The sequence below is a fragment of the Zootermopsis nevadensis genome, unplaced genomic scaffold (assembly GCF_977971745.1).
Source record: "Zootermopsis nevadensis isolate Lab colony 2312 unplaced genomic scaffold, Znev_1.0 Znev_ptg000007l, whole genome shotgun sequence".
Classification (NCBI taxonomy): Eukaryota; Metazoa; Arthropoda; class Insecta; order Blattodea; family Termopsidae; genus Zootermopsis; species Zootermopsis nevadensis.
Window position 1 is genome coordinate 13,262,294 of NW_028259139.1, and position 15,155 is coordinate 13,277,448.

Consider the following 15,155-nt stretch of genomic DNA (forward strand, 5'->3'; position numbering starts at 1 on the left):
CATAATATGTTGCCAACCTCCTGTAAAGGAGATGGCATAATAAAGAAGAACAACAGGGTCCATTTCTTCGCAGAATGTCCTTGATTGCGCAGACAATAAAGTGGCTGTGTATGTGACATCACAAAAACATTTACTAATTCACTACATGCCTCAAGGCAGCACATCTCGTTTGACCAGCATGAATAAAGACAACAGCTGAGTATGCAAAATGTGTGTTCTCCTCAATATAGCTAGAAATGAAGAGTATTTGTGTTACTAGAGGACACACTTCACCTTCAACTGAAGATCAGTGACAATCCACTAGCTGACTGCTATCTCTGTACACCTATGGTTTAAATAACACATTTGTACAATTTATAGTAAGGAAGTCAATGGAAAAGGATGGAATTAACTGTAAACTGTTACTCAATGAAGTCTTGCCTACAACTAGTCCTTTCATAAAGCCTTAAAAACTGTCAATTTCATGGAAGCACAGGTCTCCATGAAGGGGAGTTAATTTAAAAACATTTGGGGTTTCTATTGAGAGATTTATTACATTTCTCTGGAAATCAAAATAAGTAAATTAGATAATACATAAACTGTAAATACAAGGCATGCTGCAGTGTTGAACAATGAATACAAAATCTGCAGGTCAGATATGAATTTTTACATATGACTGACTTCACTCTTGTTTTTATGTGTATTAATATGTCACAATCTTATATATTAGCCATTGTCATATGCCTATATTTTCATATTTACAATTATATTCAGGTAATTTAAACATTCTATGCATTAACACAACATGTCTGAGTGACACCATAATTTTCAGGGGTATAACAAATAGCATACCTAAAGTATTAACTTTACTGACCATGTAGCCAATGGCGGCTCGTGAATCTGAACAATGGTAGTGCTGCGCAAGGGGGAAAACTCTGAATAGTTTTTCAACACATAACAATATAAATAAAGGAAAAGTAAATTTACATCAGGGGAAAACACATATGTGCTCGACGATGTTTTAACTGTATAAGATTTGAGGTTTTCACAGCGGTAAGTATGAGGATTTGTAAGTCTGGAAAAGGGCAGCCATGATTTTTTACATCACTTTTTTCATTCAAAGACAATTGAGAAAAAGTAATTTGCTGTAACTATGATACACTTCCTTTGCTCATTATCATTACCAGAACACAAAATAGTCAGCACACAGAATTATTGAACACTCATTACCAATAACCACGAAACAGATTGCAATACAGAAACCAGTCTAAAACACGTGGTACCGGGCAAGAGTGTTCATAATAAGCCGGCTGCAGTGACTGCAGCTCCGATACGCGCTGTCCACTGAACTGCCCCTCACTCCACCGCCAGCCACGCACTCTACTTTTGACTGGCTAGCCGCACTGAAATCCTTGCAGCCGGATAGCCTCGTTCTGCTTCGCACTCCTCGCCCACCTCAGTTCAGTCAATTAGTGGATAATGACAACGTAAGGGGCAATATTAAAATAATGATATAGAGGAAATAAAATGTTAAAAATTATATAAATACAAAAAAAAAAAAAATTTGAAAAATTATAGGGGGTGCTGCAGCTCTTATGGATGGGCCGCCACTGCATGTAGCACAGCATACACACAGTCTAGTCAGCCATGCATCGCAAAAAATGTCCATCATGCAACATTATAGTATGCGGATTTAAGTCCCTTATTTCTGTATTACAAGAGTTAATTATTCTCAGAATCAAGATAAAATGTGAAATTAAACATGTATTAGTGCGCATAATATTTTCATTACTTAAAATATAGTTATATATATCAAAAACAATTCTAAGATGAATTAATCTTAGGGGCTGCATCCTGGCATGGGAAAAGAGGTACAAATAAATTTTGTAAAGGAAGGCTAAAATATAAGACCATGACTCATTTAAACTGAAAGATCATTTTCATACCACAATAAGTAAAAACAAAGTCATGCAAACTGTATGCCAGAAGTGAACATTTAAAAGAAACTACAATGAACACATTTTCAAAACCTGCTGCAATTTATGATAATATGTCACCATATGTACACTTAATCAACATTTTACTGCAATATTTTTTAATTTACCAACATTAAAGGTAGTAACCTTTTTAAAAACACTGCTATATACTTCATAGATAAGTTCAAAAGCAGTTCTGTGTTACATTATATTATATAAATACTAATTCTCAAAATCACTAGTATACACAAATATTGTATTTAATTTACATTAACAGAATTCTGGTTGATCCTAAAGGTGTTTAACTACGTTTCACACATTTTTAATATAGAAATATCACTTCACATTTCATCAAGAAAAATATAAGCATTTTGTAATTCCTATCCACATTAGAAAATTTGGGTATTAAACAAATTATGAAGTTTAGTTGCATTATCACCAAAAGTTACAAATTTACTGACAAGACAGGTACAACACGGCCTTAATACGATAAAGTTCTATGATGGCATTTTTTAATGTAGATTGCCAACAAAGAACAATATACTCTTCACATTTTATAAATAAGACAGTTAATAAGAATGCAAAACCTTTGTCCTTCACATATGATTTATATAGCAACACAAGAAACTGAAGTTATGGTATGAATCAAAACAAGAAAGAGCTACAACTTAAATGTACAATTTATACAAAAACAAGTCATGCACATTTTCTCTAGAAAGTGATTCCCAAGCACACAATCTGATAGCCAAACACCTTCTTATCACGCATTCCTGAACTCTGAATATCCGAGTCCTATCATTTAAAATGCATAAATGTATGCTGTGTATTCCACATAGTTTGAGAATCACTATTCTAGAAAACTTGCTGTTATTAAAAAGCTCAGCCACTGAGAGGTGCATCTGACTCCTTGAACTCCTTGCAGTTCATTATGACCATGGCAGCAAGCTCTTTGATACGAGCATATGGTTTTTCATTACATATAATTTCCTCTAGAATGTGTATCCCTCCTTCTGACTCTACCAGGGAGCAGTATCTCTTTGCTGGAACATACAAGTACAGTTACAACTATTTTAAATTTGTCACATTATACTTCAAAACTGTTACTTCATTTCTTATCTGATAAAGAAACCTACACTTATGATACCGTCATGCATAGGTGTGCTCCCTATTACTAATAGCTTCAGAAAAAAGTGATGCATGTTTATGAAACTTGTCATGAACATCAAGCCACTGAAGGCCATACAATCTCTGTACACTTTTAACTTCCAACAAACATGGGGCACAACGGACTTCTGAAGTGGGAGTCATATTAACACTACTTAATGTAGTAGAGTCCTGGAATTTTGTGTGGTAATCTCTCAAAAACACAGTATCCAACTTTTACTGAGCCCATGCTTTTTTCTAGAAAGTATATTAAAAACACTGTAACTGAACAAAATTTGTACAATTAACTAACGGAACTAAGCACATAAAATTTTGTATGGATAAAGATCATAATCATATCTACAAATCCTGCACGACTCATTCTTTTACATTAATTATATACACAACCACAGCATGAAACTTTGACACTACCACTGACAAGATTTTTGTTGCCCTCAGTGGATTAGTGGTTAATGTGCTCACCACTGGACCCAAGGTTTGCAAGTTAGATTTTTAAGGGTGATAAAAATCCGTAGCACAACTTCCTTCAGAGTGGAAGTAAAGCTGGCGGTCCCATGTCGTAGATTTACGGCATGTAAAAGAACCTTACGAGCATGAACAAGATGTTTCGTAAGCAAAATTCATCGGCCATTTCTCACCCAAGTCTCCTGATTCACTGCTAGATGGCTCTGGCAGTCAAATGAGGATTATGTAGAAATTGTGCAGTCAATGAGCTGTTCACTCATTACTCACAAATGCACACTTCAAAGACTGAGACACCTCCGAATAGGCGGTGGTGAAAACCCACAACTGGGTTGTAGAGCCAAGAAACAACAACAAACTGACAAGGTTTTCGGGTGAAGGCACTACACAGATATGAGCTGTATTTTTGGCAAATATTCCTTAATGTCCCCATGCGTATGATCTGATACATTTGTCTGCATTCACACCATACAACACCATAAACAAAGTAATATTTAAACAGTTAAGTTTACTTGTACCAATGTAGAGTAATATATTATGATTTCAGTACTTACGGTAAACTTTAGTAAGATTTGCTAGTGCCCAAACAGCCCAATGCTGACATTCAGGTGTGTGATAAACCTTTGACAGGTTCAAAATTGGTTCAAATGACCTGCAGAAACAAAGTACAGAATTACAAACTGAATATTGTTTTGCAGTCAACTGACAGAATATCCTTACTGAGTTACCTGTAATTAATATTTCTTTCTGTTTCAAGGTCCCAACGATCTATAGCAGCCACCATTCTGTGCAATACATCTTCACGTCTTGGAGATTTCAGCGTCCAAACTGCAGGTCCATCAGATGCCATGTGGGACAGAACTCCAGCTGCATTGTAACTAATCTAGTATAACAAAATCACAATTCTTACTGTATGTTCACACTGTGTTACAAGAACAGGAGCACAGACCCCTCTTCTGGCTTTCTCTTTTGAGTAAAACTTCAAAGGAACACTTGAAACATTTCTCAAACAGTGTCATGAACAGAGGAATGAATAATTAACGAAACAGCCAACTCCCCACTGTAGCACCCTTCTTGAAAAGTCTAAAGTGGTCAAAATATTCCCCCAACCTATACAATCTGTAAGCTCAATATTATCAATAGACCCTATCCTGAATTGGTTAAATCCAGTCCACATCCTCAAACACAATTTATTTAAAATCAATTTTAATATTATCATCACATTTATTTCCAAGTCTCACAAGTGGTTTCTTCCCTTGAGAATTTATTACTAAATTTTGTATGCACTTCTCATCTCCCCAATGTGTACTACATGCCCCCACCCACCTCCCCGGCCGATTGAACAACTGTTGTTTCGGCACACACAGCTTACTTATTTGACACTTAACTGTGTCCCTAGGCCACATCTTTTGATACTTTACACATTATCCTCATGCCTTAACCATTCTAATTTACTTCCAATGTTTGAATGTTACCTTTACACAATATTTTATACAGTGGATTCTGGTTAATTGGGACACATCAGGACTAGAACACTTTGGCCCAATTAAGTGGCTGCCCCAATTATGCGAAGTTCCACGTAAAGTGTTAAAATGGTTTAAAACAAAAGACAAACTCCCATTTATTGAGATGATTCATTGAGGAACAAAAATACTGCAAATGAATTCGGGAACAAATGGTACAAATCAGAGAAAAATATTTTTGCTAAAAACAATTTCAAATTAATGTATGTATCAAACAGGCATGTATGTAGTGCAGATATAGGACTGCCTTCATTGCCTTCCTGCATGAAGTAGCGTCGTAACCCAGCAACATTTCTTTTCAAGGCTCAAGCTCAGGTGTGTTGTCCTCATAACTTTCCTGGTCTTCTGATGTCTTTTGGTGTTTTGCTGCAATCTGTTCAACAATTGCATCCTCATAATCTTAATTTTCACTGTAACATTGAAGACTATTGTTGGTGCATGCAAATTCTGACATGTTGCACTCTCAAAATGGCGTCATTTTCACTATCGGTCATAACTGGCATATCCAAGCCTGAATGCTTAAAACCACAGTAAGCAAAGCAGTTCTGAATGGTCTTGCTGCTTATTGCTTGCCAACTATCAACGACAAATTGTACTGCTTTGTAAAAAGTTAACCCTTGCACTGACTTCCTTGGCTGTTGAAGATGAAGTCAGTAGAATTTCTTTAATTGCTTCAAGGATGTAGTTTACCAACTCTCAGGAATACATCGTCTTCAAATTTTTTATGATTCCCATGTCCATTGGCTGCAACAAGGACTTGCTGTTGGGAGGCAGAAATTCCAAATGGATGTTTCTCAAACAACTGTATGAGGGTGTGCCATAAAGTTGTCAAGAAGCAGCAGAACTTTTCTTGACTTCCGTTGTAGTTCCACGTTCCAACTCCGTAGCCATTTCTTAAAAATTTCAGAAGTCCTGTGTGCATTTTTGTTAGCATGGTACAGAACTGGTAAACTGTCCATTCTAAGATACTTAAAGCATCGTTCGCTACTGAGTGAGTCAGCCCACATGCCACATACCTATAGTGATCACAAGCATGCCATCTAGCTGTCACTGCAAGCAGAATCACTACACTGTCTGAATACACATGGGTTCGTTACTGAGTGAATCAGCGATTACTCACTCAGTCTCACTCACTCCTCCACACCACAAGCGTGCCATCTAGCACTCACTGTCACGATTAAACGGCATGGTGTCCCAAATAAACGAAGCAAATTCCGGTTATTTCCTCAATTTGTTATTGTTCTTTAAGATTTGTCCCAAACAAATGGCTGCCTCGATTAACAGATGGCCCAATTAACCAGAATCTACTGTATACATATTTTGAAAATTATTTCCCTTCACAAATGGTTCCATCTGTTTTACTTTCTACCTACACTGATAATATGGCATAAGTTTAAAAATAGTGAAGTGGGTAGAGCAATATGTATTCTTTTTTAAGTGATTCACATGTAGATATGATAATGACAAAGGAAAACATGTTCATCTTCAAAGAACCCAAAGACAGAGGTTACACATTCTTTTCATATTCTCTTAACCACCAACACTACATGGCATCACAGTGCAGAACACCACAATCCACATCTTTACTGAAACTTGATTAGTAGTTGTTTGGTTGTCTGTCCACACAAGTTTTATGATTACAGTCTCGAAGTTTATTAATAAACATTAGGACTGACTGATTTACTAGTCTCTGACATCAATCATGCATTCATTTTTAAGAATTATGTACAGAGAAAATTTAAAATATCTCCAAGAGTCAAATATTAAGCAAGAAAAAAAAAATTTAAATCTGTATAAACAACTAATCCTACAGAAGTAGAACAGTAGGACATGTTATTTGTTCCACCTATTTCAGATGAAACTGAAGCTTGTGTGTTCACAGATACTCAACCAAATTCTGCTCCTCAACACTGTATTACCTCAATTCCTTCACTGCCGGTATCCAAAAGGTCAGCAAATACTGACACAAACTGGCTCGTCATCAGACGCTGCCTCAACAGTCGAACTTCAGCCACATTTCCCAGCAGTCCCATCATATTACGAAGCAGTTCTTCCTTGTGAGGAAATGTCTGCACACAACAATAAAACACAGTGAACTGGGCTACAGTGGGTGTGCGAACAATTTTGCTACTTTATACAGGGACAAGCTAAAATATAAGTACATCATCATCATCATGTGTGCACTCATGCATGCACACACAGAATTATTGTGTATAGGGATTCTGTTAAGAAAGAGTGAAATTCTCAACAGTGACAGCGCTGTGGATAGAAATTAATGATGATCTGAATGGCATATAACATGATTACAGACATATTTCCAGGATGAACAGGGCACCCTATATTTCGGTCAACATGTTACGGAATACATAAATAAGCAGATCCCTGACCAATGGATTGGTCATGGCTATCCACAGAACTGGCCACTGCAGTCACCAGACCCCACTCCCCCATAGATTCCCATGTCTGGGGTTACATGGAAATCAGTGCCTGAATGCAACAAATAACAGAAGAGATGATGTTTATCATCAAATTTTTAATGCTGCAGGACACACCTTGAATTTAAAATACCTGTGTCCATGTGACACTTCTGACTGGGAATGAGCTCGGGGAATAGATCCTAAAGCACTGACATAAAGTCACCACTGCAGTATGCAGCAAGCAAAGACTAATGATGATGGTGATAAGATGAATATGAAATATTTCAACAAATGGCAATTCTCTTGAAACTACAAACTTGATGATGCTGATTAATCCTGCAGTTTAACAGAGTTCTGAAGCAACCTAATATGAAGGTGAAGTGCAAATTCCAATACAACTAAAAACTTCAGAAAGTTAAGAAGTCAGAAGTCACAATGTGATGCAAATGTCCAGGGTGTACTGACTGAAACTTACACTTAAGCACCCAAGAAACAATTCCATGCCTCTGCCATCCAGAAATCTCTGGCAGTTGACTGCTGTTTCGTCTGTCACATTCCACATTGTTGACCATGCAACTTCCAATGCATCATCAAAAACTTTCCTTTCTAGTCGATTCTCAATAAGAGTCAACATTTGCTGAAAGAAAATTCAGTTCTGTTACAAATTTGCAAAGAAACATAATTTGAAGAATGATTCACACAAACTTCATTGATACACTCTGAATGTTTGTCTTTCCATGCAGATTGCCAGAGTAACATGTCAAGCCACACCAAAGTAATAATTCCTTTTATAATTAGTAGAATATTTATTTTAATATTACTGTCAGTGTATACAATTTACATTGATAGCTCCAAGATCACCCAGCATCTGTTTCTGGAGTCCATCCACCTGGCAGGCTAGTGAGTTGAGGAGGTAAATTCCAATCCTCTGCACAAATCCTCCTTGCTCCATCTCTGACACTATATGCAGCAGGATGTGCACAAGTCGCTCGTAGTCGAACAGCTGCATAATAAAACATGATAAGTCACATTTCAGTTGACACTCTGAAGGAACAGTCTCAGCCTACAGAAACTCCTAAACCAACTAATGGACAGCTACCTGCTTTTCTCATATTTTCACTAAGTAATCATTTATATAAAAAAGATGGAGCTAAATACCAACATGAATGCAAAGCTAACCCAAATTATAACTAAACTGTAGACATGGTTTTCAACTGAAACAAGGGTACTGTGAAACTGGAACCATTTAGTCACAAGAATATGTGTCTTTTGATTTAATTTGTGGATGTGACTTAGAGTCACACTGTTCAGAAGTAAGCAACATTAATCCTTTCAATGTCACCATAGTACAATAAGACCTGTTTTAATAGGAAAACTTCTCTAATCCCAAAATTTACAGTAAACAGCATGTAGAATTACTTAAAACAAAAACAAACTGTGAAACATGAAAACTTACTGGAAAAAAGCACTAACTTAAAGAGGAAACAATATTTATTGTTTTCTTTCACAAAACTTTCTTCCATACTGTGCTTCTTGGAACTTCCTGAGTGGGAAAATTTCTGACACAATTGAAATAAAGTCATTCCATATGACATGATATTCTTTACCATGATCCATCCATTACAACATTATGAATTTTATTTATATTTTTCATATTTTCAGGAAGAGGAAACACAGCTCTCATTATTTTTAGTATTTATGGACTGACAGTGTGAGCTATGCAGTCACCGCACTATTGCCACTACAATGAGAAAAGGCAGTAAACAACTGAGTCATTATCCTATCTATACACCAACAGTAATGACTCATATTAAAAATGATTTCATATCTCCTGAAAAAGAGTTTCTATTTACTTCCTACATTACTAGGAAAAGAAAATAAATAATCTGGTTATCTAAATCTTCCATATCTTCCCCGTCACACCTGACATTAAGCTGTTATGTTTATAAGTAGTTTGCAACTTTAGTGACATAAGGTGTTCAAATCAATAATGGAAAAACATAGTGTTGAACATATCACTTACTGAAATTCAGTGAAATAAATGTATATTTTCTCATTTTGCTTCTTGCATAGAAAAATCCTGTAATATAAGATAAAATATGTGCACATGTGTGTACAACACTGTCATAACGTACCACATCATCAGGAATCTTGAATTGGAACAGTGTAAGGCAGCCATTCCTCATCATTGTGTCTTCACCTCTATGCGCACTCATCCCATTTATTAATGTGCAAATCAGTCTTCGTTTTTCTCTTACTCCAAACACATGTTTCTCCTTGCTCTTCACTATGTAGAATAAAGTAGCACTGGAAAATTGAAAAACATTCAGGCAGCTTCCACGAGGTCAGTTCATACAAAACTCAGATCTGATTCGCAGCAAACTTCTTACCTTCCCGAAATCTGGATGTGTTTCTCTGTGAGATGTTGATCCATTGCTTCCAAGATGATGTGCAATGCATAACTGGTATTTTGAAACGTCTCATATCTTAACAAATGATACAGGTCATTGAGAACCTTCTGAAGAATATCTGGTCGCTCGATATAAGCCAGAGCTGCCACCAATATCTGGTTTTCATTTGCATCACCAGCGACCTGGAAGAGAATCATTATTTACTTCATTTCTGTATTCCCTTGTGTCACCACAGCACAGTATTTTATTTAACTAACCTTTTTTGCTGGTATATCATGTCGATGGCAAGCTTCATGATAAGTTCCATACAGCCCCAAAAACTCAAATGGATTGAGAACTCTAGAACTGAGGCCTGGAATATCTGTCTGAGGCACTGATACGCCTTGATTTTTTGAGGCTGGATTGTGCTCTGCAACACCTGTAAAGGCAAGCACAGATGAAAGAACTCAGTGATGAAACAAACGATGTTAAATAAGGTTCATACATCGGGACAAAACAAATCTCAGCACCAGATTTATCACATCACTAATACGCCTGGTGTTTTTTAAAGCTCTACTGTATTCAATTTGTAGGTTTCATTCCACTATTTGTAGTAGTGATGGAAAAGATAATAGGCAGAGTGGCAGAAAGAGTCGGCGAGAATGGAATGAAAGCAATGGTGTTTGCAGATGATGTGATGGTGTGGGAGGAGAGAGAAGGAAAAGTGCAGGAACAGTTGGAAGTATGGCAAGAGGAGGTAGAGAGGTGTAGCATGAAGTTCAACATCAAGAAGTGTGAGGTGGTGTGTATGTCAAGAATACAGAACAAAGTATGGAACATGATTGAGTTAAGGGGAGAGAAACTCAAAACGGTGGAGAGCTTCAAATACTTGGGAAGTGTAAACGAGAAAGAGGGTCACAATAGGATGGAGCTAGTAAGGAGGGGACAGCAGGGAGAGAGTTTCTACAGAGTGGTGAGAGATTTACTATGGCAATGGGAAGTCCCAATGAGGTGCAAGAGGTTGCTGTATGAGGTGTACCTTGTACCAGTTATTACATATGCAGCAGAAACTTGGACATTGGGAAGGAAGGAGATACAGAAGGTGGAAACAATGGGTATGAAGTTTTTGAGGAGTGCATTGGGAATAACAAGGAGAGATAGTGTACGGAATGAGGAAGTTAGGAAACGAATGGATGTGAGGGGTCTGGTAGAGAGAGTAGAAGAAGCAAGAATGAAGTGGTATCGACACATGAACTGGAGAAGGGCGGATAGCACGACAAATGTTGGATATGAGAGTGACTGGCACAAGACCAAGGGCAAGACCACGAAGAAGGTGGGAGGAGCAGATAAAACGAGGGGTGACGGAGAGAGGTGCCCAGTGGCAGTTGGTGGAACAGGAGAAGTGGTGGAGGGACAGGAAGAGATGGAGGGGCTTTACCAAGCGGACCCGGCCCCAGGCTGGAAACAGCAATGGATGATGATGATGATTTCATTGTGCAAACAACTTCAGATGACAGTTAAACTGGACATGTTTCTGTTCAAACTACATCAGCTGGCACAATAGTATGACAAATTATGACTGGCATTATCATTTAATTTTAAATCAAAAAGAACTGATTTACAAGTGCATTACAGAGGTTCACTTTATAGTGTATTAATGCGAACACCTTGACCATTTTGAGAATCTGTGGTAGGATCTTGTGAACATGTTAATGAACCTTTAAGTTGTACAAAAAAGGACTCTGCTCCATGGAGTTACTGCAACCACCGTAGCCCAAACACATTCTATTTATATTATGTGTAACTGACTCTTATCAAGAACTAACAGACTGCTGAATTTTATGTATCATGGTGATAGACAGTACTGGACTCAACACAGTTTACTGTTACCAGAAGCTGGCACTTATATGTAAAGAATGGAAATAATATATTTTCAATCTGTTTCTGAATTCCATTCTGGCTCCTTATTACTGTGGACCTACATCCCACCAATAAACCTGTTGCCTCTCTCTCTTTAAAACACTTCAAACAAATATCTCAGTATGGGCATTTTTAAACCTTTCCTTACCACTCAACCAACTGAGCTAATTTTCTATTGCATGCAATTCAAGTGGAGATACATACCTGTTCCTGCTAAGTTGGTTCCAGAAATATCCAACGATGTGAGATGAGGCAGGCTCTCAACAAGCATTGCTAATGTCTGATTCTCGTTCCTAAAAGTTCCATGTTTCTCCTTTGACTGTGAGATATCCAGATGCCTATTGGCAACAAGGGTCCACTAATGAAACAAACCTCAAAGAGCTATACCATTCACTCTACTATAAAATTATATATACGATACATGAAATGATAACATCTCTGGAAATATAGGCTGAAGATACAACACAATTCTTTACAATATGGTGACCAGCCAGCTGTTCTTCCTTTGTTCCTGTTGTTGAGGCTCAAGTACACCACAGTCATCACATAATTTCACCAGTCTCCCAAATATACATACCCAGACTTCTCAAATGTCTAGAACATATGACAAAAAATCACCTATCATTGAATACACATGTAATAATAATAAATTATTCTGTTACCAGGTCTCAAGGTAATTCTGCAGACTTACCTCAGATTCACTAGCTTACAAAGAGAACCAATTGCATCTTGAAGCCGCTGAACATTATACAGAATTAGAGAGATGAGGCTTTTTAGCTCACACAAGTATGAAAGATCTCCTAGATCAGAACATCCTGACAAATCGAGGTACATCAAACTGTGCAGTGGGTGCAAGAGCAATGGGAAATACATCTTCTCTCCATCTACAATAACATTTCTCACAGCCAGACGTCGTAAATTTGGAGTATGTAAGATGTATCCTTGTTTCTGGTAAACACTAACACTGTTTCTTTCCTGCATTTGTGAGTTCTCCAGAAACAGTGTGTCAGGAAGCAGATTAACTGATGATCCAACAATCAGTGATCGTAAACTGCTGCCACCTTCATTAATGTGCACCAATGAACCTTCTGTTATGTTGGAACAGTTATCAATATCCAGTTCTATTAACTTCTGCTTTAAAAGCACACACAGACCATCATCTGTAATGCTAGAGTTTCTTAAACGGACTCTCTGAAGTCTTGTGGTATGTGGGTTTTGAAAAATGTTTACAAATCTGTCATCTAAGATATGGCCACTCTGCTGGTAGACTTGTAGTATATTTTCACATATTTCACTAGGAAGAGCAAGACCATCTCTCAACTTATAATCCTTTGTAAAGGGATCAACTGAACATATGGTATCAAGATGATTAACCACATACTTCAAGCATAATTCTAACAATGTCTCTGGTGCACTATCTGTACACATAGTCAGGAAGGGCAGCATAGTCAGGGGGACTTCTGTCCTTTAACTGCAAATGCAAGACATGAATACTAGTTAGTGCTTTATATGCAGTTCCTTTAGACATTCACAAAACAAAAACATAGTGCATGATATGACATGAAGCTAGATGATATCATTTAGAATTGTTATACTCAGCTACATGGTTTTTCCTTCTTAACAAAAATGGCAAGAAATAATTTATTATTTAAGCAACATTAGTGAGTTCTGAAAAACTGAGAATGTGAAAGCAATACAAAGACAGAAAAACTAGTTTGAAACTATACCACCAAACATTTAATCATTTCAAAGTTGTAACTTAAGTCTGATGCAGACAGAACAGTGCAAGAACAGCACAAGGATCATTATAAAAGATTAAGTCAACTGATGTCAAAGGTGCTCAAAATGTATTATACACTTTCACACTAACACCTAGAACGTCTCTAAGCATGTTCTCATGAGAACAATATCTGTAAAATCAATGTTCATTGATGCAAAGTGAAATGCATACTCAGTAGGACTTCAGGTTCTTACAGCAGCGAGTATAAAGATGGCTGTCTTCTGGGTTGTAGCACCATGCAGTCTAGTAGACGTTTACCACACTACAACTACTACAGGCTACAGACTACAACCCAGTAGACAGCCATCTAAGAGCATACTTATTGAGACTGCTGCATGCCATAAGTAAAAATGAACCAGGTCATTAGCTTTAATTTTGAGAGTTATTTACATGTATGTATAATAAACCTTTCCAAGTTTAATTTGTTTGGTCTAATATACTTAATGGCACCATCAACTATGTATGCCAGGACAAAGAAAATAAGCATATTTCAAAGACAGCAGCTGTGGTCCATCTTCAAGAGAAGCAACAACAATGAGATCCAGCTATGCTCTCTGGTGTCATGAAAGGGGCTCAGGAATGGCTCCACAGTCCCACTTCATCTCATAGCCTCAATTTGTCCCCCTGGCCTGGCCTGATCCTCCTCTTAACCCTACATAAACCATCAATTTCTTAATCGTCCTCACTTCAGCCCTGAAGATGGATGCAGTATGATCCTCTGACTAGATAATACAGCCAAATGGCGGAACAGTGCAATAACCTAGAAGACAATCCCTATATAAATAAATTGTATATGCATATTGACAACTTTAGTGCATATCACTAAAAGTTTACGCCAAGACTAAAAGAGTATCTCGTATCTTACTCCTACTCCACAGAAAAATTAACCTCAAAACAATTCTCAACTATTGTAAATACACGTAAGCAACACTGGTGATGCTTTCTTGTGTAATTATTTATATGGCAATACCGCAGTTCACTGTAAATTACTATGTGATATATGAAACAAGTATTATATTTGTCCTGACATGATTTACATCCTTGACTTAAGATTTATGTAGAATCTATGGAATTGTAAATAAATTCCATCCCATTCTTACACAATGTGAAGATATGTTTTTAAAAATGCTAGCATCCTATGCGAATTAACTAATTATAAGAGAGAAACAGCGTTAATACACAAAATTATTAACTTAAAACAATTCGAGAGTACAATGTCAGGCATATTACAAATCATACAAAATACAAACAAATCTCCTGATAAAGATCTTGAAGGAATTACTATTACTACAAATGTTAATTTTATTATCTACCAACAAACTGTCATGTATATAAAGTACGGGATATTAGTAAACTAGTGTTTCATATTCGCACATTAAAACTTCACCTTCTATGATCAAACCGAACAGATATTTCTCCATTTACACATTTGCGCATGCGTAATTTCTATCAAGGTCGTCCAAACCACGGATCTAAACCATATTCACACGTTGCATGACAATTTGAATCACGGTTACTGTAGTTCCACCAAAGAGAAAAGAATA

The 15,155-nt window shown here is 37.0% G+C and overlaps 1 protein-coding gene across 3 annotated transcripts; it reads right to left on the reverse strand.

Annotated features, from left to right (window-relative positions):
- Positions 1-513: 513 nt before the first annotated feature.
- On the reverse strand, positions 514-15,079 carry LOC110829715 (protein zer-1 homolog). Of its 3 annotated transcripts, XM_022063724.2 has the most exons (13): positions 14,999-15,070; positions 14,298-14,371; positions 12,523-13,302; positions 12,036-12,169; positions 10,190-10,350; positions 9,912-10,114; positions 9,657-9,828; positions 8,363-8,524; positions 7,997-8,158; positions 7,024-7,173; positions 4,310-4,464; positions 4,136-4,233; positions 514-2,995 (listed from the first exon to the last, which is right to left on the reverse strand). In XM_022063724.2, the coding sequence occupies exons 3-13, from the start codon at positions 13,275-13,277 to the stop codon at positions 2,835-2,837; spliced, it is 2,313 nt and encodes a 770-aa protein (XP_021919416.1). In that variant the 5' UTR covers positions 13,278-13,302; positions 14,298-14,371; positions 14,999-15,070; the 3' UTR covers positions 514-2,834. The 3 variants fall into 3 exon arrangements, with proteins under 3 accessions (XP_021919416.1, XP_021919415.1, XP_021919417.1); XM_022063723.2 differs by lacking the exon at positions 14,298-14,371 and having other exon boundaries at positions 14,999-15,079; XM_022063725.2 differs by lacking the exon at positions 14,298-14,371 and having other exon boundaries at positions 14,925-15,010.
- Positions 15,080-15,155: the final 76 nt, after the last annotated feature.